At 35.5% G+C, this 27180-nt stretch overlaps 3 protein-coding genes across 6 annotated transcripts in view; 1 reads left to right on the forward strand and 2 right to left on the reverse strand.

The window, feature by feature from the left end:
• Window positions 1-1018: 1018 nt before the first annotated feature.
• dbf4 (DBF4 zinc finger) lies at window positions 1019-7024 on the reverse strand. The gene is made up of 12 exons (XM_058746855.1): window positions 6747-7024; window positions 6400-6563; window positions 5583-5771; window positions 3716-3766; window positions 3547-3616; window positions 3377-3453; window positions 3095-3140; window positions 2940-2985; window positions 2729-2860; window positions 2521-2641; window positions 2237-2352; window positions 1019-2142 (listed from the first exon to the last, which is right to left on the reverse strand). Exons 1-12 carry the CDS (start codon window positions 6784-6786, stop codon window positions 1353-1355), a joined length of 1842 nt encoding a protein of 613 aa, XP_058602838.1. The 5' UTR covers window positions 6787-7024; the 3' UTR covers window positions 1019-1352.
• A 253-nt stretch (window positions 7025-7277) lies between these two features.
• slc25a40 (solute carrier family 25 member 40) lies at window positions 7278-12653 on the forward strand. The gene is made up of 10 exons (XM_058747111.1): window positions 7278-7719; window positions 8463-8522; window positions 8591-8697; window positions 8820-8887; window positions 8967-9091; window positions 9195-9368; window positions 10657-10766; window positions 10984-11065; window positions 11183-11263; window positions 11957-12653. The coding sequence occupies exons 1-10, from the start codon at window positions 7620-7622 to the stop codon at window positions 12088-12090; spliced, it is 1041 nt and encodes a 346-aa protein (XP_058603094.1). The 5' UTR covers window positions 7278-7619; the 3' UTR covers window positions 12091-12653.
• A 152-nt stretch (window positions 12654-12805) lies between these two features.
• rundc3b (RUN domain containing 3b) overlaps window positions 12806-27180 on the reverse strand; it is a 29332-nt gene continuing 14957 nt past the window's right edge. For all 4 annotated transcript variants that reach the window (XM_058747109.1, XM_058747110.1, XM_058747108.1 and 1 more), the window contains 3 exons: window positions 21822-21968; window positions 19870-19997; window positions 12806-15768 (listed from right to left, as the gene is read on the reverse strand). In XM_058747109.1, the coding sequence (XP_058603092.1) occupies window positions 15623-15768; window positions 19870-19997; window positions 21822-21968 (421 nt within the window). In that variant the 3' untranslated portion in view covers window positions 12806-15622. The remainder of the gene's footprint in view (window positions 15769-19869; window positions 19998-21821; window positions 21969-27180) is intronic.

A 27180-nucleotide genomic window follows, 5' to 3' on the forward strand; every position in this document is an offset into this window, starting at 1 on the left:
AATCATGCATATCATTAGTACACCAGGCAATATTATGCTTTATGCACAATTTTATAATGCACAGAATAACCAGTATAAAAAGAAAATCATTAAACAAAAACATAAAATGATGTAACAAAATAAAAGTAACAAAGTAACAAAATAAACAAAAAGCTGTGGAAGCCATTCAAAATAAATCCAAGGTTTACGCTGTGAATAAATACGTGTAATAAACCATTTTTCATTAGTCCACTTAAGACTTAGAATTTGATTCAACAACACAGAATTTCCATTTGTTTAAAATATTTATGCTATATACAGAAGTGGTTAATTTGAATATGTACACTACCATTCAAAAGTTTCGGGTTGGTAAAAATGCAAGTTTTTGAAAGAAGTTTCTTATGCTCATCAAGGCTGCATTTACTTAAAAGTAATATTGTGTTTACATTTAAATATTTATAAATAGCTGTGCATTTGAAATGTAATTCATTGTTGTGATGGCAAAGCTGAATTTTCAGCAGCTATTATTCCAGTCTTCACTGCATTGTCACATGATCCTCCAGAGGTCATTCTAATATGCTGATTAGGTGCACAAGAAATAAATCTGATGAAAGTTGAAAACAGCTGTGCTGCTTAAATTTATTTATTTTTTAAATTAAATTTAAAAAAATTAGGATTTGATTAAGTGTTTATGGTTAAAAGGACAGCATTTCTTTCAAACAATTTAAAATGTAAACTTTATCTATAAATCTTTCCTGTTATGTTTGATCTATTTAATGTATCCTTGATGAATACGTGTATCAATTTCTTTAAAACATTTGAACAGTAGTGTATACAGAATGTTAATTGAACTTAAGTCTCGAAACACTTAAGATAGTTGAAAGAGCTTTTCTCATACATCTGTTGTGAATACACCACCCCTAAGGCTCAGTTTATGTATTTATTACACGTTATACACTAGACTAGAAGATTAGAAATCCATGGCAAATCAGAAGATTTCTAAGAAAATTCTTTTTTGCAAAACACTGGTCCTTATAACCATGGTGCAGACACAAAAATACGAACAAATACTTAAACCATTGTAAAAAATATTTGCCATTTAATACAGGAACCAGAAAATTTCAAGACAATCTCTTGCTGTTATATCATTCAATCACATCCACTCCATAAATTTACATACTGTGCATATCCACTCATTTCTTCCAGTATAAAGGCAGTAGGTATATTTTCAGTCTAGGAGTTTTCTTTTAAAGCCTGTATGGTGAAAATGCAGTTTTCCATTGTACTAATGAACAACAGATTTATTAATATATATTATTTGGCATAGTAACTTTTACAACACATACATGTGTGTTCAATTCCTCTTACTCATCTCAAAAACCCTTAAAGTCTTCATCCATGTTGTCACTGGACTGAAAGAGCTGACACAGGTCCAGGAGAGAATCAGGTGGGTTCTCACGCTCCTGTACAGGTTTAACAGGTGAAAGAGAGCTCAATGATTCCCTCTCTTTACTGGATTCGATGTGCAAGGCTGGTGCTTGTGTTCTTCTTCTGGATCTGACATTCCGAACCTTCCGTTGCAGTGAATTAGTGGGTGTGCCTAGGTCCGGTTCGGGTTCTGTGCAGGCTAAAGGCCAAAGAGCTGAGTTTCCAACTTGATTTTCTGGAATACTTTGTGAATAATCTTCACAGCAGTTAGTCCTAAAGCATTCAATTCCTGTTAACGATTCTCGGTCTCTTTCACTGAACTGTTGAGCTGTGTGCATGTCAGGGTTTGTCCTGGTTTGTTGGTCTGTCCTGCATTCATGTGCATTAGAGTCACAGTTCTGCTCTCTGCTGAGAAGAGATGCAGCTTCAGATTTCCTCGAGTGGAATTCCCACTCAAAGGATCCACGCTTAGACTGGGACTTCTCCGGAATGTCGGCTTGGTCTAACAAGCTGTCCCTGTTGCTCTGAGGGAATTCACACTGGCCCCTGCTGCGTTTGCGAACCGACAGAGGTTTTTCTCTGGTCTGTTCCGAAAAAGGTAGCTTTGCTGTAGAGCTCCAAAGCAAAAACCCCTCGCTTTCCTGTATCCAACCACCATTCACAGGTCCCACATCTTCTTTTACCGGCAACATGGCTCCAGCACACAGAACAGGGGTTGATGTACTGCATTTCACCCTATGGCAGAGAGACATTGACACAGTGCTGTCATAAGGCCAGTAAAAACAGCAAACAATAAGTAAAAATATCATTTTTAATGACACGTTTGTACCTTCTGCAGTGCGTGCCAATGTTAATAAGGTCGCAGGTCAGTCCTGCAGTGATTCGATCTACAACACCGTACTCCTCACTCTTAGAGAAAGCCTGATGCTGCTTGCTCTCCAGGTGCTGGTGGTCAGAAGGTCAGAAAAGGTGAGCACAGATGTCATGCATTTTATGCAAATCCTGGTTCAGCCCAAAATGTATAATTATTGTGTCTCTTTTTTTTGACGAGAAACAGCATATGCAAAGTGTTCATTTAAACTTGACTGGCTTTCTATCATTTCCAATACGTACCACCTTTAGGTTGTCGAATTTGACCTCACAGCACTCACAGTACCCTCCTTTCCTCTTTTCTCTCCCTTCATGTCCTCTGCGCCTCTCTTTCTTTCCTCGAGCTCCTCGTTCCCCTCCAGACCTGTGGCAAAACACAGATTCTCATTCACAACACAGAAAAACTAAAAATGACTGCATTACAAAAAGACATGACTGATTCTGGTTTTACCTTTGCTCTTTGTGTCTCTTCTTTGGATCATCCTTTCCATGTTCATCCAACAGGAACGGACTGCAGGGTGGAAGAGACCGGACGTTGCACACAGGCATGTTGGACAGGGGAAGGTAGATGGGACGATAATGCCTGCAAAAAACATCACATTATTAAACCAGACAAGTTACATGAAAGGTAAAACTCAAGAAAATCAACAAAGAAAACACACCTGCTTGAGTCTTCTACTTTCACAAATGGTCGACGAATTCTTCCAGCTGGAAATAAAAAACATTTGAACAAAGTCAACTAAAGATAATATCATCAACTAACATTTTTCAACTGGAAGAAGCAACAAATTAAAAAGGTTCTTTACTATCTACTTACCATTGTGTCTGTGATATAGATTTTTCTCTGTGTGCTGAATGCTGGCCTAAAAACAAAGAGTGATGAGCTGAATATATATATATATATACACAAACAACAGAATTATATGCAGCCCTGCACAGAATCTTCTGCAGCTCCACAGATTCTTCTTTAGGACAGTAAAAGACAAACTTTATAGTTGTTTACCAAGTCCAATATTTAGAAAAGTGGTTGAAGAATATGGTTTTTCAATGGTTCATTTTTAAATTTTTACATTTGTGCTACAAACATAAAACTACTCACTGCTCCTTTCACCACTGGATTAGCTGCATTCACTGCAATGATTTTTGATTTCTTCTTGTCAACATATGAAATAACATCTGTTTGGAAGCCAAGCACAAAATACCATGTAATACTGAAACCACACCTCACTTCTTTAACAATGCAAGTATTAATGATGTCAAAAGTAATACCGTCAACATGTAGGACTTTGACCCCCCATTCCACAGCATTTGCCAAGATCCCATTCATCTGAACACGCTCCTAAAACAGAGCAGAAAACCAGAGTACTGATAAACTACTCAAGACTGCTGCACAGAATTCATTCACAAACAAATCAAGGCGTGATAAAGACTGACTAACTTGTTCTTTAACGACTCTCTCCACAAGTGATTTGCCTCGACTTACAGCTGCCTGTGAAATTCCAGCACAAGACATGTCAGTGTTTTTCCTCAAAAACATTCAAACATTTTGGATTAGTAAGACTTTTAAGAAATTAATACTTTTATTCAGCAAGGATTCATCACAGTCATTAAAAAAACAAAAAAACATAACAAATAGGGTTTGCAAAGGGGTGGAAAATTTCCAGTAAATTTCTGGGAATGTTTCTGAAATTTACTGGAAATTGTCCACCCTTTTTGCAACCTTAAAAACAAGTATCATTTTCCAAGAACACAAGAATATATTAACTCTGACTTGATATAAAAAAAAAAAAACATTTCTGAATATCATAAATCAATATATATCATATTAATAAGCAATTATAAAACAGTTACAGTCCTTGAGTCGGATTGGTTGAGCCTTATTCAAAGACATTGTAATTTATTCTAGAAATATACACCTGTGACATTACATCAGTATTACTGAACCACTGTGTTTCTAGTGCTGTCAAACGATTAATAGCAATTATTGCATCCAAAATAAAAGTTTTTGTTTACATAATAATATGAGAGTGTGTACTGTGTATGTTTATTATGTATATATATATATATATATATATATATATATATATATAAATACAAACACATCCATGTATATATTTAAGAAAAATATGTCATGGTTTACATATAATATAAATGTATATACACATGTAAATATTTTCAAAATATATACTGTATTTGTATATACATAATAATTAAACAGTACACACATATATTATGTAAACAAAAACTTAAATTAAAAACAAAAATTTTGGATGTGATTAATCGTTTGACAGCACTGTGTGTTGCTGTTAGGCACTCCACTTTAAAATTTAAGTGAGCATAAAAATAAGAATATTAACTGCATAAATTTACAATAGCTTTCCATTTACATTTACATTTATGCATTTGGCAGACGCTTTTATCCAAAGCGACTTACATTGCATTCAAGTTATAGTTTTTACATTTTATCAGCTCTTGCTTTCCCTGGGAATCGGACCAATGATCTTGGCGTTGCTAGCGCCATGCTCTACTATTTGAGCTACAGGAAAGCTGTACAGAATAGCTGGGATGGAAATGCCAAATTTCGAATAAAAATCCCTTAATTCGCAAAAAGGTTTTTACGCTCGCTTGAGGTGGTTTTTGACTTGTGCGAAAAAGGGTTAATGCGAATAATGGGAGAAAGAAATGCATTTTGCGAATAAATTCCTCCAAGCGCATCATAAAAGGCATATGATTTTGCACTATGAGACGGAATAACTTGACAAGAAGCGGACTGATCTCGTTCCACAGCATCTGAAATGTTGTTATGGTCGTTCTGAAACGCCTGAGCAAAGTCTGTCATCAGAGTATTTCTGTATAATTGTCTTACACGACTGTGTTCCCAAACAGCAGCATTCACCTCCGAAAGCAATGACAGCATTTATTGTGTTGCGTCTTCTTGCTCGGAGGCGCAATTAATTTTTCGTATATGAAAATTATTATATTCAGTAGCTTGTCCTAGTTTTCTATAGGCTATTTAGTGCCAGTTTACCAGGAAGTGACGATTTTGTTCTCTTTGACTCGTTGGATGGAAACGGTTCTTGTTCGCAAATGTTTTATGCAATATTCCAAATTTGCGCAGAAGTTAAATTTGCAACTTTGGACGGACACCCGGCTAATGACATTTTGAAGACAAACATTTAATATAATTTTGAGGCCTATAAATCACAATTTTACAATGCTTAGTGTTTTTTATTTGACTTAGGAAACCCAGAAACAATATCTATGGCGGTGAAGTTGAAAAGAAGAAAAAAAGCATCCTGACTAACCGTATCTGTGACTCCCTGAGAGCTGCCCCTGTGCCCATGACTTTCCCTCCTGCTGCTGGGATGAGGAGAGCTGACGCCTGAATCTGGACTGGGAGCAGGAGAGTCCGGCAGGAGACGCTGAGCATAACGAGCCTCCGGCTTACTGGACACAAGATACTTGATCTCCTTGCTGAAGAACTTTTCCACTGTCTGATGAGCAGAACATACAGGAGGTTACTACATCTGTGATTACATGTGCATGTGAATTAACTCCCCTCAGGCCATCCGCAATGTAGATGAGGTCCTTTCCTTATCAGAACAGATTTGGAGAAATTTAACAACTGGAGTCATGTGGATTACAGTTATGTTTTTATCTGCTGTTTGAACTGTCATTCTAACGACACACATTCACCGCAGAGTATCCATTGCTAAGCCAGTGATGAAATGCTAAATATCTCCAAATCTGTTCTGATGAAGAAACAAACACATCCACATCTTGGATGTCCTGAAGGTGAATAAATTCCCTTTTTTTTTTAAGTTCCAGACTGCTAGAACTCTTACAGAGAAACAGATATAAAACATCTAATACACTGTTTAAATGAAGCCGAAAATTAAGTCCAGTTTACATCAAGAGAAGTGAACACAAGTACACTGTATACAACGTGAAGCCTAATAAACTAGTCTTTAATAAGTTTCTAAAACAAAGAAAGACAGCTGTCCAATTTTATTAATGTAAAAGGCATTCTCTTCCTGCATGTGAAAAGATTTAGATTTTGAATACAACAGCCTCAATGACGACATATTATGATATTTTAGACAATAAACAATGACTACTTACACCACCAAGTGTTTTGATGTCATTTTCCAAGAGTTGTGTTTTCATAGTCCATGGCAGATCCAAGTAAAATATTCTCCCTTTAAAAGGTTTGTTCTGAAGGGCATCACACTTGGGTTTAATTTTGCTTTTAGATGTTGCACTATTATGTCCGTCCAGTTTTGAATCTGTGAAGATCAATATTGCGCAATTAGACTGTTATAAACAATGTTACATAAAGTTACATTCAGAAATACATATTCAGTGTAGCGTTATATACATAAGCATGGAGATTTTCTAAACCATTGTTACTTTCGAAGGATACTTTTACAAAAAAAAGAGCTGATTAAAAGAGAAAAACAACACAGCACCTCTGTCCTTACACCTGGAGAAAGATTCGTGCTTCATCATGGAGTTTATACTAACGGTTACAGCCCTAAACCCGGCTAAACCAGCTAGTTATACCGCTAACATATAGCAGCATTACTTATAAGTGTTCCTTGACTAAAACACTAAACTAAAAACACAACACTGCGTTAAAGGCCTCTACTGTTTGTAAATATCTTCATAACAAACACTCGACGAAACCCGTTTCCATTTTCCCGCTCGAGACTCTCTCCACTCCCACAAAACCTGCTGTAATCTTGGAGTTCGTGAAGGGAGATTCGACGTATATTTTTTTGACATTTCAAAAACGCCGCCGCAAAGCGCTGGCATTTGAACGTCAATTACACCAATATAAACAACTTGAATTTTATGTAGAATATACATAAGAAATAGAATGTTAAGTATATAAAATATGATTTCGCTACTCTGTCACGTCCACGAGTGCTCTATTGTGTTCAATGGCGAAATTTAAATAGCCGGAAGTCACGAATCTGCTGGTGCGAAACACACCACTACACAAACACATGTCGTGTTGGGTAAGCGCGATGGCGCACACTAGTGCAGTAACTGCGTGAAACTCCTAATGAATCATGTGAATTAATTAGTATCTTTGGACTGTATTGATGACATTGGGGGTTTTTTTTCGGGGTTACATAGTCTTTGCTGTTTGCGTCATTTCGAAATTCAGTTGTAATGATAACTGATAAAGGTAAATGGAATAAACCCTGTTTATATGTTCAGATCTATTAGGAACAAGTAGGTGTCTTGGCACATGGCAGTCACCCAGTAAAGAGTGAGGTTAACGGAGTTTGTACGTCTAGATTGCTCGGAACTTTCTCTACATCGCAGGCTTAGAGATGAGCTCTCAAAAAAGTTCTTCAGTCCCAAAGGGGAACATTACACCTGTCCAGCAAATGATTGCGTCTTGCTCTGGGGCAATTATTACATCCCTGTTTGGTAAGAGACTATAGTGGGTCAGTGGGTCAGAATGATGTAGTCTGATGCATATTTTCGTAACACTGTATATTTTGTGAATGGACTATAAATTTAGATTCAGTGATAATAAATATATAATTTAGATTTGATGTGTTTCTTGTTAAAATTACCATAGAAATACTGTACTGTAAATTGATTTGCATAGCATCTGGTAAGTGACAACTTAATATTTACTTTTTGCTGTATATACATTTGAATATGATATTTAATAAAGCCAATATGTGATTACATATATAAGTAAAATATTCTATGTATTGAAGGTTTAATTCCATGTGTTCAGATGACACTGGGCTGTTTGTGGTGAAATAATAGACTGGAGTTTAATAATAGTCTGTAGTACATGTCTAACGTTCTTTGAAACATAACTTATAAGTACACAGTGTTATGGTCAGTTACAAGTATGTGTAAATTGGGAGGGGGAGTAATGACTGCTGAAAATTCACCTTTGCCATTACAGGAATGCATTATATTTTAAAATATATTCAGATAGTAAACAGTTGTTGTAAATTGTAATTATATTTCAAAATAGTGCTGATTTCTGTATTTTTGATCAAATAAATGCAGCTGTGGTAATCATAAGAAACGTCTTTCAAATATAAAAATCTTTCAGACTCCAAACTTTTGAATGCAAGTTTGCAGACACGTTCACCTGTTTATTAAAATATAACTATATAATAATAATTCTGTTTTTGTCATATTCACAGTGACGCCTCTGGATGTGGTGAAGATCAGACTGCAGGCACAAAGGAGTCCTTTTCCCAAAGGCAAGCTTGAGCTGTTTTTTGTTCAAATGAAGTCAAAGCTCACTCACTCATTTTTTGACGATTTGCAGGAAAATGTTTTGTGTACTGTAATGGTCTGATGGATCATATATGCGTCTGTGAGAATGGCAATTCAAAGGCATGGTACAAAGCACCTGGTCTTTTCTCTGGCACTTTGGTAAGCTAAACCATGTAAAATTGTGATGTGAATACAGTGCCTCTTTACCTGTGATATTTTTTAAATATATAAATATTACCAATAGGTTCATGTCATTCAAACACTTTGCTCTTCTGTTCCAGGACGCCTTTATTAAGATTATACGTATGGAAGGAATCAGATCTCTATGGAGCGGTCTTCCTCCAACACTGTGAGTGTTACGTATCTGCTGTCCGAACCCAACTGACCTTTGCTGGGGCACAGATAATGAAATGCATTTCCCATTGTAGAGTGATGGCAGTGCCTGCAACTGTCATCTATTTCACATGTTATGATCAGCTATGTGCTGTTCTCAAGCTCAGGATGGGTGACCAATCAGATTATGCACCGCTATTGGCCGGTGCCATCGCGAGAGGTAACGTTTAACCCTGTTGATGAAGTGTTTGACATTTTCTCCGCATGCTGACCTTCTATATCAAAGTGTGCCTGGCTTCACATGAGTTTTCTGCGTGTGTCAGTGGGGTCGGTTACAGTAATCAGCCCCCTGGAGCTGATCCGCACTAAAATGCAGTCTGAGAAGCAGTCGTACCGGGAGCTGAGCGCCGTGATCCGGTCAGCGCTGCACAACGAGGGCTGGCTGTCTCTGTGGAGGGGTTGGGGACCCACACTGCTGCGAGACGTCCCATTCTCAGGTCAAACACTCACAGCCTTCATATTACAGACTTCACATTTTGAAGCACTTGATTTATAAACGCAAGGCTCAAAAATACAAAACTGGAAGTTCTGAATGTAAATTTAAATGAATGTTTTTGAAACGCCAATGATATCTACACACAAATTATATACTTTAAATTATGTTATATCAAATTATTGCATTCCATAATTTATTTATATAAACTTTATAATAAGGTCTTCCTCCTGTAGACTTGTTTGCAAAATGTCCTGCTCTGTATTTTTAATTACTCCATATTACTACTGTTGTTGCTTTCACATGTAAAAAATGTAAGTGATGTTGCCCGCTAAAAAAAAAAGATTTTTTTAATTCTTTTTTTTTTTAAATACTTTTATTTATTGAGAATGCACAAAATTTATCAAAAGTGCCAGCAAAGATATTTGTTAAAATTTTAAATAAACACTGTTCTTTTGAACTTTCTATTCATTAAATAAAATCTATATATCACAGTTTCCATAAAATTATTAAGCAGCACAACTGTTTTTAACACTGATAGTCAGCATATTCAGCATTCAGTATAATCAGTATAATTTCTGAAGGATCATGTGAAACTGAAGACTGGAGTAATGATGCTGAAAATTCAGCTTTACATCACAGGAATATAGGAAACATATATTAAAGAAAGCAAGCAGTTGTTTTAAAATGTAACACTATTTCACAATACTACCTATTTTACTTACTTTATAATAAATACAGCCTTGGCGAACATCAGAGTTATTTTAGTTTCACTGAGATAACATTATAGTTTTTATTCATATTTAAATGTATTTTTATATTGATCTGTTTTAATTTTAATCAAAGTTTTAGTATTTTTGTTGTTTTTTTATTTGTTTTTAATCATTCTATAAAACTTTATTAATTTTTATTTCAATGAATAAAACTTAACTAAAATGATAATGTTATCATGTTGCCTTGGCAACTAGCTGAAATTATTATTATTTTATTTTATATTTATTTCAGTTAAACGTTTAAAATGATCACAAAAACACAGTAAAAAAAAAAAGTGGGCGATAGTTGTAGTTTATTTTATTTCAAGAACAAAAGTTTTTGTGTAGTTTTAGTTAACTGTAATATCCCTAGTGAGCATAAAACGTCTTTCAAAAAATCTTTCCAACCCAAACACCACGGAGTAGCAGAATGTTTTCCATTTGACCATATTTTAAAGGGGTCTGCATATCACTGTTTGGATGTGTATTGTTTGCTGCTGTTTCCTAATTATTTTTATCTGACTTTCTGTTTCTCCTCAGCTATGTACTGGTTTAACTATGAGAAGGGTAAAGCCTGGCTCTGTCAATACTACAACTCTACAGATCCAACCTTTGCCATCACATTCACAGCTGGAGCGCTGTCTGGATCGGTGAGTTTGTGATTTACATCTGTATCATCAGAGCTCTCATGGGCCTCATTTACTGGTGTTTAATACATGCATATGTAGGGTCCAATGTGATCCCATCACTCTGAGCATATTTTGAAATATCCAGGATGTGTTTGGCCACATCACATTTGTATTGTAAATAAAAACGTGTCCTGATATGTCAGATACATGTGTAAGCACCTGTTCTTTCTTGTTTTAGTTTGCATCAATCATCACACTGCCGTTTGATGTGGTCAAGACAAAACGACAGGTAGAACTGGGTGAACTGCAGACAATGAAATGTGAGTATTCAGGTGAAATTATGTAAATATGTTTTCTATAATTGGGATTCGGAGCTTTGGTTTGACTTGTATAATCAAATCAGAATATGACATTAATGTGCAGTATTATCTGTGTAGTGTCCACACAAGTCTCATCCAGCACATATTATGTGATGAAAAGGATAGTTGCTGAAAATGGAGTATCAGGACTATTTGCAGGTAAATATATAAGTTCATATAGAACACGCACTACAGTTCTAAAATCTGGGATCAATAAGATTAATATACCATTTATTAAAATTGTGAAATATTATTACAATTGAAAATAAATGTTTTCTATTTTAATATAATCTTAAAATTTAATTTATTTCTGTGATGCAAGCTGAATTTTCAGCATCATTACTCCAGTCTTCAGCGTCACATGATCCTTCAGAAATCATTCTAATATGCTGATTTGCTGTTCAAGAAACATTTCTTCTTATGTTGAAAAAAGCTGTGCAATATTGAAAAGGTTTTTTTTTTTTGGGGGAAATTGAGACAACTTTTTTCACAAACCTTTGATTAATAGAAAGTTACAAAGAACATATATTTGAAATATTAGTTTATTTTATTTATTTTTATTCTATAATTGTTTTTTTTTTGATGATTTTTTGATCAATTAAATGCAACCTTGCCTTGCTAAATGAAATATACAGTGATATACATTAAATATACATTACTTGTGTTGTTACCGATATCTGGCGAAGATTTCAAGTAAACAGCACCTTTAGAAATATATTTACTGAGAAAAATGGTGACATGTTCAATACTTATTTTACCCGCTGTATATATATTTTTGGAACCATGATTTTCAAATCACCACTAGATGTCTCAGCAGTACAGCTCAGATTTCTCTCTGTCTCTTTTCCTCAGGTTTTCTGCCAAGGCTGATTAAAGTGGCTCCGGCCTGTGCTATAATGATCAGCACATATGAGTTCGGAAAAGCTTTTTTCCGCAGTTACAACCAGAAGAAACATAGGGTGACACAACTACAGCCCAGCACGTGATCTCAAACACCAAACCACTGATTTAAGAACACTTGAATTAACCACAGATTACTCCACAAATTTTCCCAACATGCAATCACTCTTCCTGTCTGTCTTAAAGAGAGATTAGCTCATAGAGTTGCTGTGAAATAAATCAGTATTTACTTTCTCTAGTAAATATTTAAAAGTAACAGAGCATCTTCCATGTAGGATAAATAATAAAAGTATAGTATAAGTATAGTTTGACACCAAATGTGTTCCCATCAGATGTGATTATCCTTGTAATTTGTTTTCTACCTGTTCAGGCTTGTTGACTTTTAATTGTTAGTTAAATGTTTCAGTCATGCATTTTCGAGGTTTGTGTTAAATGAAGTCAGAATGTGCAAATGGTGCCAAAAATGAGACTGATGAGGGGATTGAAATTTTTCTGTTCTTAAATAATTTTTAATTGTTGATTAATATATTTCTTGACCCAATGCCTAACAATTAAGTGTAAATACTCACAGCTTTTTAAACTTTTTAAATTGCACTGTATGTCCTATGCTTTTTAAGTGCTTCAATAATGAAGAATGATTTAAAATTTGTCTTGATTTCTTTATTCAGTGCAGAATATTGTCTCCAGTTATTTTAATTAGATTTACAGATTTATGTTGCTTGAACTAGGAGCGCATAAGACCTTATGTGATGTACAAAATTGCAATCTATTTACCTTCCATTTCCAGTGGGATGAAAAAATCAGAATTAATTTCAGAAATTTGTTGACATTGTTTTTACACAATTGCAATTAATTTATATTGATAACACCAAACTAAACATGCAACATGATGAGGTTGTGTGACAGAAAAATGAATGCATACAAAGTACTCTGTAAGCTAGTATTCCATTGCACACATAGCCAATGAGACAAAACCAGCATTCAGCCAAGCCTGCATTTTAATTTATTGAAAAAACATGATCATAGATGAGGACATAAAGTGAAATTTGACTAAACATATTGAGGCTAAATTATAATTAGCTGAATATATGATATTCATCGCAGTGCTCCCTCATTATCCTCACCCCATTTATTTCTGTCACCATGCAACAGAAAATTAAAGGAAGAAAAACTCAAATCACAAAAACAGATTTCAAAGCAATGAGAAACTAAATACATTCAAAAATGTCTATAAAGGCGACAATTCTGCAGAGTTTCAAACAAGTGTAAACTTTTCTCAAATGTAAAGGCTAAAACTCTTGAAACTGAAAGGTAACACTTAAATGCGTTTCCTTCATTCCACTATACACATTTAATTGCACATTTTAGAGCAAACAGTGCTGTAAGAATCTCAAAAAAATACCTTGAGATGCACATTTAGATGTACTGGCTTCTGAAAAGACGAGCTCTGAACAGTGTAAAACATGCATTTCACATGTAACATGTATTTCTGCGGTACAGAACTGAAGTCACACAGTAAGACGAGACATTCTTCAACACTAAGAACATGGATATTCAGCAAGGCAATGTGTACGAGCTGACAAGACTATTTTTGATGAGAAGCAACAAAGGGAATTCTGCATACGTGTTTCCCTGGAATTTCTGTTATGACTATACTGATGCTCATGAGTAATCATACATTTCTTAACACTTTTAATTATTTTTATATATATATAACCCATGGCTTGACATGCCTCTCAAACTGATTTTATAAACAGGTCTGTTTTATGATCAAATCACACTAGTGATATTTAATGGAATATTTTTAAATAATTATCAGCAGCAGTATTAGGAGTATTCAACTTGAACTTCAAACACAACTTTACCAATTAATTCTAAAATTAAACCTTCCATTTAAATAAAAAGGGGTTCAGACTAGGGCAGTCAATGGATTAAAAATTAATTAAATACTGCACATGAATTGTACATTCTGGTTTTATAATCAAATTAACCACACAAAAAAAGCCATTAATGAGGAGAATTGTGGCAGATAAAAAAAAAAAAAAGCATTAAATGGACATTAAAAAAAGTGGCTTTGAAGTCAATATATTATTTATGTCCATGTCACAGAACATCACTGGCCTATAGTCCACAGCCTCATTATACAGTCAAAAACAAAGTGGTACTTTAAGCTTGAATTGCTCTGGAGGTAGGAAATTACAGCATTTACATACAAATTAGAGGAAATGATTAACTCAAATAATTTTTTTTGTCTTAATTTTTTATAATTAATCCCATTAAATTGACAAAACTAGTTCAGACATTTACAAATTAAGTTAAAGATCTTTAGATTCTGAATACATTCTTGTTCCAGTCCGATATGCACCATATTATTTATCATCCATATTATTCTTATTTATTTATATAAATGCATGGCAATGCTTTACACCAGTGCATATTAGCCACTATCTGAGAGTGACGGTGGGAAAAATGCAAAACCAATGTTTGAGTGCCGTATGATTATGTAAATCACAAAACTGATGAATATGTAAGACCTCTCCATGTAAGAGGACAGAGTGAATCTCAAACACTTCAGTTAAAGGCCAGAGACAAGAAATAAATGTATTAGCATCCACATCCAGCAAACCAGAGCAATGTCTGAAATCATATTCCTCTTACTCCCTAAAAAGATAAATGAAGGCAAGTGAACAAAGCAATATTGTTGTTAACATTTCTGTCATAATTTAATATTATTATGGCTCCAGTTTTTCAATTCTGATATGGAGCAGCCACTTCTCACAATTCAAATAATTTCTGATAGCTACAATTAGGTTAAAGTCCCAAATATATCTTTCTTACTGAATATCACAGCTATATGTTTATGTTAATATTTTGAAAGAAATAGTTTAAAATTGATTTTTTAAAGGGACCAAAATGTGTAGAGAGGGGCTAGATTAATTACAATAATTGATGTAATTTATAAAGAAAAGTGGTTTTAGGAAGAGGCTTGCAACTAGAAATTTTGCTTAAATTAAACTAAATAAAATTAAATAAAACATTAAAATTAAATCTAGTATTTAAAATAAAATAGTGAGACAAGCCATTAAATCAAAGTTAAAATACAATAAAATATTAAATTAAATAAAACATTTAAAATAAAATAAAATAGTGAGACACGAAGTTAAATCAAATTTAAAAGTAATAAAGTAATTCAGGATAATTCCACACAGGACAAATTTTATGAACAGAAGCAAAAACTAAAACACCATGAAAACCTTTATCTGTGGACTTTCCAAAAACAGCAGACATTTGAACTGGGTAGATTCACTGATGTCCTGAGTCAAGATTGTCATTCATCATGATACATTATGCTCAATATTCACTAATGCTAATGCTTACACTAGCTATGGACTTCAACGACCAAATGTTCACATCTGAAAATGAAATTGCACTTCAAATTGAACTAAAACCAGTCTGAACAGTACTGGGGTTTCATCTTGTCTAGCTGAAATGTCTCTTAGAAGCTCTGAGGATGGTACCGATAGGTAGCTTTTCGTTTCTTCACTCCAATTCGAAGCCCACACCATCTGAAGCAGGCCGGTGTGTTTGTGTATATGTTTATATGTCCATACTTGTCTCTCAGGACGGAGTCATTCCTGGGCTGGTCATGTCTGTTGTTGGACTGGCCAGATACTCACTGGACTTCAGACTGGCCAGAGATTTGTAACTGGCCATCGAGGTTAAGGAACCACACAAACCCCTCAGAGACGGAGTATCCTCTTTCCCTGTGAAAACACAAGCACACAGTAGTATCACTGATATCATTTCACACATGAGCGAAGATGATATTATTAAACAGACAAAAGGCAGAGCAGTAGACACAACATCTGAGCAATAGATGTAGTAATAGTTGTTATTTTTAATTCAAAATAAAACTATTAAAAATGGTGTTGAGTAATTAAAATAAAGCTGAAATATAAGTGTTAGATGAAAAACTAATAGTTACCAAGGCAACATTGCTAATTTTTAAGTTTTTAAAACACTAAAATTACTCAAATAAAATATTGCATTAAAGCTAAATAAAAAAAAGGGGAAAACAATAAAAAAGCACATAAAATTACTAAAACTTAAACTAAAATTATACTGAAAATATAAATAAGCTAATTCAAAATATTAATAAATGCTATAATAGAATATAAATAATACTAAAATAACTCTAGAGATACCACCCCACAATGCATTGCTCTCAACCTGACTGTTAAATGATGAATGTTGACAAGCCAACAAACCAAAATCAATTATCAACTGTGATTTAAGCACTTTTTAAAAACACAATTGAATCGTATTTTGCATATTTTAGGACCATTAACTGTTTTTGTATTATATTATTTACATTTTGCCACAATTTAATTCATATTTTGCATATTTTAGGGCCGTTAACTGTTTTTGTATTATATTATTTACATTTTGCCACAATTTAATCATATTTTGCATATTTTAGGACCATTAACTGTTTTTGTATTATATTATTTACATTTTGTCACAATTTAATCATATTTTGCATATTTTAGGACCATTAACTGTTTTTGTATTATATTATTTACATTTTGTCACAATTTAATCATATTTTGCATATTTTAGGACCATTAACTGTTTTTGTATTATATTATTTACATTTTGCCACAATTTAATCATATTTTGCATATTTTAGGGCCGTTAACTGTTTTTGTATTGTATTATTTACATTTTGTCACTCTTTTCAGTTCTCGTTACTGCAAAAATGTCATTATTAATTAGAAAAAAAAAATATTTATAAAAGATTTAAGTGTTTCATACATTAGTTTATAGTTGTACTGTTTTGAAACAGTTCACAGCAAGCAGGTGAATTGGTAATAGGTCAAGGTATCATATTTGGGTATAAAAGGAGCATCTCAGTCTTTGCAAGCAAAGTTGGATCATGGCTCATCACTTTGTACCAAATTTCACGAGAGAAGTCTCAAATAAATTAAAAATCATATTTCGCAATGCAAAATTGCAAAGAATTTAGGTCTTTCACCAAGTACCATACATAATATTGTGAAAAGATTCAGGGAATCCAGAGAAAAATCACAGTACATGTAGGCAAAGACTATAGAAATACAAAGACGGTTCACTCCTATACTTATGAATGGGAGAAACTGCAACACGCATTATGGTGGGATAGTCCCGCCTTCTCAATGAAAGAACCAATCGTTGATTGGTAAAGTCATTGCATCACTGCAGCGGCCGTTAGTAGCTCTGGTTCCCATAGAAACCTGAAGCTAAAGCAGCCGATGCACAGTCATAAGCGCGTTAGAACTACGCCTGCGTATTGGCTGGTCTAGCCTGAAAAATAAGCTTTTTAAACACTATTTGAGCATAAGAAACAACATTCATGGGGCAGTTCATTCCAGATTTTGTTGCCGATTTGAAATATGTTCAGCGAGCAGTTTTTGAGATTTCAAGATTCCCCCATTCATTTAGACAGGACTTGGTCTTGTTTGAGCTGCCCGGAGGACTTTCCTTGAAAGGGACTTTGATGTAGGGCAAGGCAGGAAACCTCAGTTGAATGTGCTTGACCTTTGAGCCCTCAGATGGCATTGCATAAGAAACCGTCATGTGTTAAATATATAATAAACATAGCCACATGGGCTCAGGAGTAGTTCTGAAAACCACTGTCTACTGCTGCATCAAGAAATGCAACTTGAATATCTGTTACTCTAGGAGAAAGCTATACATCAATCCTATGCAGCGATGCTGCCGGGTTCTCTGAGCCAGAGCTCATCTCAGATAGTCAAGACGACAGTGGAAATGTGTGCTGTGCTCAGATCAGTCCACATTTCAACTTGTTTCCGGGAAAAATGGATTTCAAGTTCTCAGTCCCAAAGACCAAAGGGACCATCCAGACTTTCCTTAGCAACAGAAGCAAAAGCAAACATCTGTCACGGTATGGGGGTGCAGCAAAGCAAACAGCATGGGTGACTGGAATATGTGCGAAGGTACTGGGCATGTACTGGGATTGTACAGAGACATATACTGCCATCAAGATGATGTCTTTCAGGGGATGTCCATGGTTATTAGATCAAGACAATGCCAGGTCTCATTCTGCATGTGCTTAAACAGCGTGGCTTCATAGACAAAGTGAATATGCTAGACTGGCCAGCAGATCTGTCTCCAATTGAAAATGCATGGCTCATCACAAAATGAGAATCAGACAACAACAATCACAGACTGCTGAACATCTGGGGCCTCATTTATAAAACTCTCCGTAGATTTCATCCTAAAAGTGTACGTACGCACAAAAGCTAGATTTTTCATACGCACAAAAGTTTTCAGATTTATAAAACCATGCGTACGCCAGAACCTGCGCAAAAATCCCTTTATAAATCCCAGTCAGGGGAAGATTGTGCGTACGTACGTGCATCTCCACCCCGTCTCCTCCCCAAAATCACCATACTAGTTTTACTATGCATAACCTCATCTGCATATCATTTCCATGCATATTCCCATCCACGTGACACCATGTTTAACACTGTCAAAGGAAATATGAGATACGGACTATAAATGCCATTTGTGCCATACATTGATTTTTACTGCTAAAAATCATCAAATGTCACTGTTATGTTTTAGAATAAATATATCAAAATATTTATAAAAACAAAACTGTTTAAACTAGTTATCAGATAAATATTTTAGAATAGAGTTGATCTCATTCTTCATTGATCTCAATGGACCGTTCGACCACCAAATCCAGCAGTGTCCGTGATAATATCGAAGTAAGTGCGTGTCATTGATCATTGTTCTCGCTAAAAAAAATATTTTAATCATCACATGAGATCTGCAGTTTAGTGTAAAGATGAATTATTGTGCACCTATAGCACTCCTTGCTGTCATTAAAAGAGGAAAAGTGATTAAGCGCATCCATTACAAATATGTCTAAATTCATATGAATTTGGTTTAACTTTTGCGTAGTGAATTTATGTAATTTCAGTGCTTATCTCCATTAATGAGAGTGGAATATTTAATGTAAATGTGTATATCGACATGAAAACAGAGCGTTGTTTTTACTATATTCATTTTCTCACTCCAGGAAAAAGAGTTTGGGTCAGAGTTTGCGTGGATTTGCGCAAATTTTGCCATCAAGTTTGTTTTTATAAATCCCAACTTTTGCGTAGGAAGTGGCGTACGCCTCTTTCGGGCTGGTTTTGTGCGTACACAACGGTTATAAATGAGGTCCCTGAAGTCTTGTATCAAGCGAGATTGGACAAAAATTTTGCTTGCAGAACTTTAACAATTAGTATCCTCAATTCCTAAACAATTAAACATTGTAATTAAAAGGACTGTTGATGTGACACAGTGTTAAACATGCCTCTGTCCCAACTTTTTTGGAGTGTGTTGCAGCCATCAAAATCAAAATTTGCTCATATTTACAAAATACATTTACATTACGATATCTTTTCTTTGTACTTTTGTCAATTAAATAAATGTTAAAGAGAATAAACAAATCACAGATTCTTGATTTTATTGCATTTTACAAAATGTCCCAAGTTCTCTGGAACTGGGGTTGTACGTTAATCATTACAGAAATTAAAATTTTGATACGTTTTAGTTTTAAAAAATGCCATGAATTCTTCATTGTCTTAAAATGTGCTTTATTTCCTTTGAGAAAAATATAATTTCCCATTTTTCTTATTTTTATTGTGGGGGTTCATGAGATTAACACCAATATTGAGGAAGGGATGCTGTTATTTTCCCTCAGGTGGAGTATGGACCCTTCCATTGTGAAATGACATCATCTATAATAGACCTGGTTATCAGAGAATGATGTCACCATAGCTGACTCACACACACACACATGCATCACGAACCTTCTCTGTGCCAGTGTGTAAGTCCTGCCTTGCTGTCCAGACTGTGTGTGTTCAGTTGTGCTGGCTCCAGAGACATCTGAGAGAGACTCATATCTGCAGAAAGCTGCTCCAAACTCTGGAAGCTTTTCCTGTACTCACACACACACACACACACACACGTAAAGAACATGTACAAGTCACAAAAGAAAGAAACAATGTGATGTCATACTACAATTATGAAAAAAAAAAAAAAACTTAATATATTAATATTTACTTAACATTTTAAATCTTGCTTTAAAAGTCTTTTTTTAATAATTTAGATTTATTATGATTTAGAACATTGAGATTTATTTAAAAATTGTGACTGTATGATATGTAAATAAATACATTTTTAAAGACATTGGGCCTCATTTATCAATCTAACATAGAAAGGAGTGCAGATCCGTGTGCACAAATAAACTTGTGACAGTGTTCACGTGTGATTCATGAAACATTCGTATGCCGCCAATCTCATTGTACGAATGATCACACGATAAATGTGGCGGCAGAAAACAAGAGGACCATCTCGCTGCAGAACACAAGATCCAGGGGGCGTGGTTGGATCCGTGGTATGGACCTTACATATACTTAAACCTACCCATCTCCACCCCTGATCCCTAAACCCACCCATCTCCACCCCTAAACCTACCATGCTCCACCCCCTAGATGTGGATCCATCCACGCCCCTGGATCTTGTGTTGTGCAGCGAGCCCTACTTGGAAAACAATCGTCATTTGAATATCACGCCCCTAAAAACAGTTTACGACATGGAGAAACGAAACCCGGCCAAAGGAGGAAGTAATCTCATTAAAGAGAAATTGATCTTACTCCAAAAACGCCCATTAACCTTGTAATTTTATAAAATTATATTTTATAATATTAAAACACTAGTAAATGTACATTATAGCCTGTTTAGTTCCCCTCATTCTACAACAAATACTTAATTTCTGTTTTTCTCCTTTCACAGAAGCACTGCAGGTGCGTGATGCGACGATGTGTGAATCTTCATGGTCTGTGGTTTACGCTGCTATACGCGCCTATAAAGCTAAAGCCCTGAATAAAACAAAAAACAAAAGACATTCTAATCTTACTGGTCAGTGATCGACTAATGAGCTTTGGTTGTCGGTCAGGAAAATAACCTAAATTAACAAAATGATGTCGTTCTACAATTCTCCACGATATTTATATGCTGCACGCAAGTTCAGGCTAAAAAAACTTGCGTACACAAGCCGAGATCAGACGTGAGATTTGATCGTAACCACCATATTGATAAATTACAAGTTTTGCGTTGAAACGACCATACGCCCACTTTTCTGTCGTACGTTCGTTTCATAAATGAGGCCCATTAAATATTGAACAATATTCCTATTACTGTTATGTGAAAAATTTTTACAATTAAACAAGAATATTTATATATCATGATAGTATATTTGTCCTGATTTCATTTATGCTGATTTACATAAAAACCATAATACGTTAAACAATAGCATTTGAGTAATGAAAATCTAACAAGAATCACTACTGACAATAATTGAAGTCTATACACATGACAGCAATAAAAATTTTAAGAGGAAATGTGCTTAATTGTCATGAAAACAATGTAATAAAATAATTGAGAATAACATTATATATTTTCATCACAAACACCACTGAAGTTTGGGTTACAATTAGATCAGCCCATTTAATAATCTCTGTGGGTTATCAATACAGGAGAGCGATTGCTGTAGGAAGCATGCCAATACTGTAATGTGATTTGAGAGCTGCAGACGCGAGCTAAAACTAGAGCCTGAGAGCCTTTGCTTCCTGGATCATTCGCTGAGCACGAGCAACTCGAACTGGAATCCAATATAAGATGAGAAGTGGTGTGAAGCTGCATGTATCTCATAAGGACTGAGCGGATACATTCACGAAATACAAAAACAGAAAGCACATACTCTTCCCATGGTCCTGTGCGTTTCCTGTACAGGAGCGTATCCAAGGCAACTGCATTGGTATCCAAGGCACCAGGTGAGGGCCATTGGTTTGTCAGGTGCGAGGTAAGCTCCTGTCTGGAGCGAATGTCATGGTTCTTCATCACCGTCCTGGAGAAACAAACATGATAATTTAAAGAGACAGCGCTAAAAAGCTGAAAAAACAGCATATGTACTAGGGCTGCACGACAGAGTCCTGCACGTGGGCGGTTACCCGCGGATACCCGACGGGTGAACCGCAAAAATTGACGTAACGGGTGGAAAAATATTGACGTGTCGGGTGCGGGTTGGACTGGTGACAGGCACGGGCGGGTTGCGGGTACAATTATAACCAAGACAATTTCGACTTAATCCAGTACACGCTGAACGGCAGCTCCTTTCAAATTGTCCCGTGCTTGTGTTCGCGCGCTCTGTCTGAAGACCGGGCTTCTACAGCGGGATTTGCAAACACTGAGCATTGTAGCCAATCGACAGCTGTACTGACATTGATTGACAGCTGTAGGTCTAGTGATTATATTAAAGGGAGTGCTCTTTGCTCGCTTTTCTGTAGTTAATCTATTCACAGTTTGAATAAAAACTTTAGTCTATTTCTCATTCTAAAATAAGCCTAACACTGTTCTGTTAGCTTATTTAATGCAATGTTTAATTAACTGAAAAATGCTTAAGGCTTCTTAATGTGCGCTAATAAAAATGCTAACAATTAATTTATATTTTTGTTAAATTGTTAAAATTTTGTTAAAATAGAGGGGTGTGTTCCAATAGTTTTTGCTATGATTTCGAAATTAATAATTAGAAACGTAAAACTGGCTACTGAAATTTCGGAATAGTGGCTGTTATTTTTATTTTTTTATTATAATTTTTTTAATAAAACTCTTTAGCTTTTCATATTTATTATGTTGCCTCTGTGTCTGTGATTAGCCTATAGGAGCTTGTATTGTTTTTATACGTTGTGCGCTCTCTCTCTCTCAGGCTCTCTCTCTCGAAACTGCTGCCAGTCCTACATATTTTTATGCAGCCTATAAAGTTATTTATTTTATTGGTTATGAAGGAAAAGCTCATATTTGTCTTATTAATCTAAGCCCTTTAGACCTGATTATATATTGTTCACATGTAGCCTACGCAATAGTTTTATATTGTTTACACGTTGAATGTTGCTTTCTCTCTCTCTCTCTGTTAACTTGTTGGGCTGCGTGTGTTAAATGTTGTTATTATTAATTTTTAAACGCATTAACGCATTAACTCAGAATGACTTGTTAATAGCGTGTTACATTAAAAATAAAATAAAGGTGTTTTGTCTGCCTTATGTAGATTTAACGCGGGTGCGGTTCGGGTCGTGGTTTTTATGTCAAACGGGTCGGGTCGGGTTCGGAATTAAATTAGTGTTGCTGTCGGATAACGGGTCGGGTAATCGGTTAACTACTGCGGGTGCGGGGCGGGTGCGGGTTTATCAAACAGGACCTGTGCAGGACTCTGCTGCATGATCAGTTGTATTCACAATCACAATTTTTGCTTCTCTTGATTAATTAAAATTAATTGTCGCAATACTGCTACTAGCTTTCCTATTTGGGGTTGCCAGATGTCAGGAGCTAAAATCCCTGAAAACAGAGCTTTCCTCTGAAAGAATTAGGATAAAATTTCCTGATAATTTACTCACCCCCATGTCATCCAAGATGTTCATGCCTTTCTTTCTTCAATCGCAAAGAAATTAAGGTTTTTGAAGAAAACATTTCAGGATTTTTCTCCATATAGTAATGGGTTAAAGATCCAAATCACAGTTTCAATGTAGCTTCAAAAGGCTCTCTACACTGGCCCAGCCAAGGAATAAAGTTCTTATCCAGCAAAATGATCGGTCATTTTCTAAAAAAAAAAAATACAAATTTATATACCTTTTAATCACAAACGCTCGTCTTGCACTAGCTCTGCGATGTGAATGCGCGTCTTCACACATTACGTAATCATGTTGGAAAGGTAACACATGGTTAGTTCTTCGTCTGTGTACTTTGGTTTAAAATTCAAAGCTTCAAAATCATCCAACATAGTTGATTTACCTTTTTTTGTAAAGGTCGTTTGACTTTCTTTGCATGTTCATTTTGTAAACACTGGGTCGGTACTTCCGCCTATGTCACGTATGCATGATTACATACTGCGTGAGGTCGAGCATTTGTGGTTAAAAAGTATATACATTTCATTTTTTTTTAAGAAAATGACCGATCGTTTCACTAGATAAAACCCTTATTCCTCGTATGGGCTAGTGTAGATATTTTTGAAGCTGCATTGAAACTACAATTTGGACCTTCAACCCGTTGGGCGCCATTGAAGTCCACTAAAGGGAGAAAAAACCTGAGATGTTTTCCTCAAAAACCTTAATTTCTTTTCAACTGAAGAAAGAAAGACATGCACAACTTGACTGACATGGGGTGAGTAGATCATTAAGAAATTTTTATTTTGGAAGTGAACTAATCCTTTAAAAATATATTTTCTGACCAATGTTTTATCTTCACAACCTGGTAATCATGTGCACACTCTCTGTGCTCTCAAAAAAACACCAATGGTCTGAAAACACCAATAACAATGTATGTTGGAATTTAGCTATCTCTATTGAAATATTCTGCTCAAATGAAAGTGTCATACAGCCAGCAGTCTGCTTGTGCTGTTTTCAGCTACTAAATCTGTAAGCAAACCTTCTCACTGACAGCTGTAATAAATCCAAACATAAATCCTGACCATATTTTTTTGTGATTGAAGTCTGAAAAAAATGCACTTGCACAACCTCTGTAAAAATGTTACATAATTTGGAATTATCTGAATTAATATTAGGAATTTAACTTTTAACTTTTGAAAGAGGCTTCTTTGAGCTTAAGATTTTACTTATTTTCATAATGAAAGTCAGTTGAAAATTACATTTTGCAGTCCATCTGTATGAATTTGCATTTGTGGAGCAATCTGGACACTTTTTAAAATCACGATTATCGGTTTAACCATTGTGCAGGAAATCAACCCGGCTTGTCTAAAATTTTACCTCCCATCACACAAACACCTGCCCAAACCTTCTCCAAAATCCATCTTTATCAACAAGTCTCTGATCAGAGCTTAACATCTGAAGCATGGCATTCAGTGTCAAATATTCTCATCCATAAATAGAGTCTTTAACCTCAGCAATTGGATTTCAAAACTGACTACTCAGCTGAAAAATCACTAATAGTGGTCTGCGAACACTCACGGACATCTGTATTGATTCACACAGATGGTCCGTAGCAGCTGATACAGAGAAACACAAACAGCTTCGCATGGACTGAGGCGTACTTGTATCTACTTAGATAAACAACATACAGTGGGGCAAAAAAGTATTTAGTCAGCCACCAATTGTGCAAGTTCTCCCACTTAAAAAGATGAGAGAGGCCTGTAATTTTCATCATAGGTATACCTCAACTATGAGAGACAAAATGAGAAAAAAAATCCAGAAAATCACACTGTAGGATTTTTAAAGAATTAATTGGTTAATTCCTCGGTAAAATAAGTATTTGGTCACCTACAAACAAGCAAGATTTCTGGCTCTCACAGACCTGTAACTTCTTCTTTAAGAGGCTCCTCTGTCCTCCACTCGTTACCTGTATTAATGGCATCTGTTTGAACTCATTATCAGTATAAAAGACACCTGTCCACAACCTCAAACAGTCCAACTTTTTGGTAAAAACTCAACTTGTCGTGTTTGGAGGAGAAAGAATGCTGAGCTGCATCCAAAGAACACCATACCTACTGTGAAGCACGGGGGTGGAAACATCATGCTTTGGGGCTGTTTTTCTGCAAAGGGACCAGGACGACTGATCCGTGTAAACGAAAGAATGAATGGGGCCATGTATCGTGAGATTTTGAGTGAAAACCTCCTTCCATCAGCAAGGGCATTGAAGATGAAACGTGGCTGGGTCTTTCAGCATGACAATGATCCCAAACACACCGCCCGGGCAACGAAGGAGTGGCTTCGTAAGAAGCATTTCAAGGTCCTGGAGTGGCCCAGCCAGTCTCCAGATCTCAACCCCATCGAAAAGTTGAAAGTCCGTGTTGCCCAGCGACAGCCCCAAAACATTACTGCTCTAGAGGAGATCTGCATGGAGGAATGGGCCAAAATACCAGCAACAGTGTGTGAAGACTTACAGAAAACGTTTGACCTCTGTCATTGCCAACAAAGGGTATATAACAAAGTATTGAGATGAAATTTTGTTATTGACCAAATACTTATTTTCCACCATAATTTGCAAATAAATTCTTTAAAAATCCTACAATGTGATTTTCTGGATTTTTTTTTTTTCTCATTTTGTCTCTCATAGTTGAGGTATACCTATGATGAAAATTACAGGCCTCTCTCATCTTTTTAAGTGGGAGAACTTGCACAATTGGTGGCTGACTAAATACTTTTTTGCCCCACTGTATAAACAAGTCAGCTTAAAAAGTTTATCTTCTATAACCGGATCCAAGCAGCTATTGCCAGACACAGATTTAAGACCCTGTTCTATTTCTGCAATGCAGCGAATGACCATCATGATTCAGTCTTTCCAGATCCAACTAGATGACCATCATGAAATACTAACTAGTATGCACTACTGTAACTGTACAACAGTTTGGGGTCGGCAATATTTTTTAATGTTTTTGAAAAAAGTCCCTTATGCTCAGCAAGGCTATAAATATTTGATCAAACATACAGTAAAAACAGTAATATTGTGAAATATTACAATTTAAAACTGAACTCCAGTCTTCAGTGTCACATGATCCTTCGGAAATCATTCTATTATACAGTTTTCGCTGTTTATATTTTTGTGGAAACTGTGATACATATTTTTTTTCAGGATTCTTTGATAAATAGAAAACTCAAAACAAACAGGATTTATTTATTTATTTAATTTATTATTATAAAGGTATTTACTGTCACATTTGATCAATTTAATGCATCCTTGCAGAAAAAATATAATTCCTTTCAAAAAAACTAAAATCTTTTTGACCACAAACTTTTGAATAATGTGTAGATCGATAGATAGATAGCTTGCAAACAAGCTCCCATCAGTCTCTCCTCTAGTCTTTCATTCATTGCCCCATCCATTGATCAAATCCTCTCTCCGCTTACATACTGCAATCATCTATTAACTTATTTGTGTCTGTCTCCATAGCAACCCTGCTCTGGTCGAGCTGCTGACGTCTCCTCGAGCACACGGATCTCCAGAGCTCAGTTGAACCGTGAACTCCAGCTGTCTGACAGAATGAGAGGAGAAACGAATCGGAGGACTCGGGAGGCAGGAAACATTCAGACATCATCCGTACTGACACTGCAGCC

Source organism: Onychostoma macrolepis, chromosome 16 (assembly GCF_012432095.1).
Source record: "Onychostoma macrolepis isolate SWU-2019 chromosome 16, ASM1243209v1, whole genome shotgun sequence".
Classification (NCBI taxonomy): Eukaryota; Metazoa; Chordata; class Actinopteri; order Cypriniformes; family Cyprinidae; genus Onychostoma; species Onychostoma macrolepis.

What these genes read in the sequence shown, in the direction of transcription:
- slc25a40 (XM_058747111.1), top strand. Translation starts at nt 7,620, where the DNA reads ATGAGCTCTCAAAAAAGTTCTTCAGTCCCAAAGGGGAACATTACACCT. An exon ending in AGCGGTCTTCCTCCAACACT is followed by an intron (nt 8,888 to 8,966) that starts GTGAGTGTTACG and finishes TTCCCATTGTAG; the next exon opens with AGTGATGGCAGTGCCTGCAA. An exon ending in AGTATCAGGACTATTTGCAG is followed by an intron (nt 11,264 to 11,956) that starts GTAAATATATAA and finishes TCTTTTCCTCAG; the next exon opens with GTTTTCTGCCAAGGCTGATT.
- dbf4 (XM_058746855.1), bottom strand. Translation starts at nt 6,786, where the DNA reads ATGATGAAGCACGAATCTTTCTCCAGGTGTAAGGACAGAG. An exon ending in AAAGTAGAAGACTCAAGCAG is followed by an intron (nt 2,861 to 2,939) that starts GTGTGTTTTCTT and finishes TGTTTTTTGCAG; the next exon opens with GCATTATCGTCCCATCTACC. An exon ending in AATTCGACAACCTAAAGGTG is followed by an intron (nt 2,353 to 2,520) that starts GTACGTATTGGA and finishes TCTGACCACCAG; the next exon opens with CACCTGGAGAGCAAGCAGCA.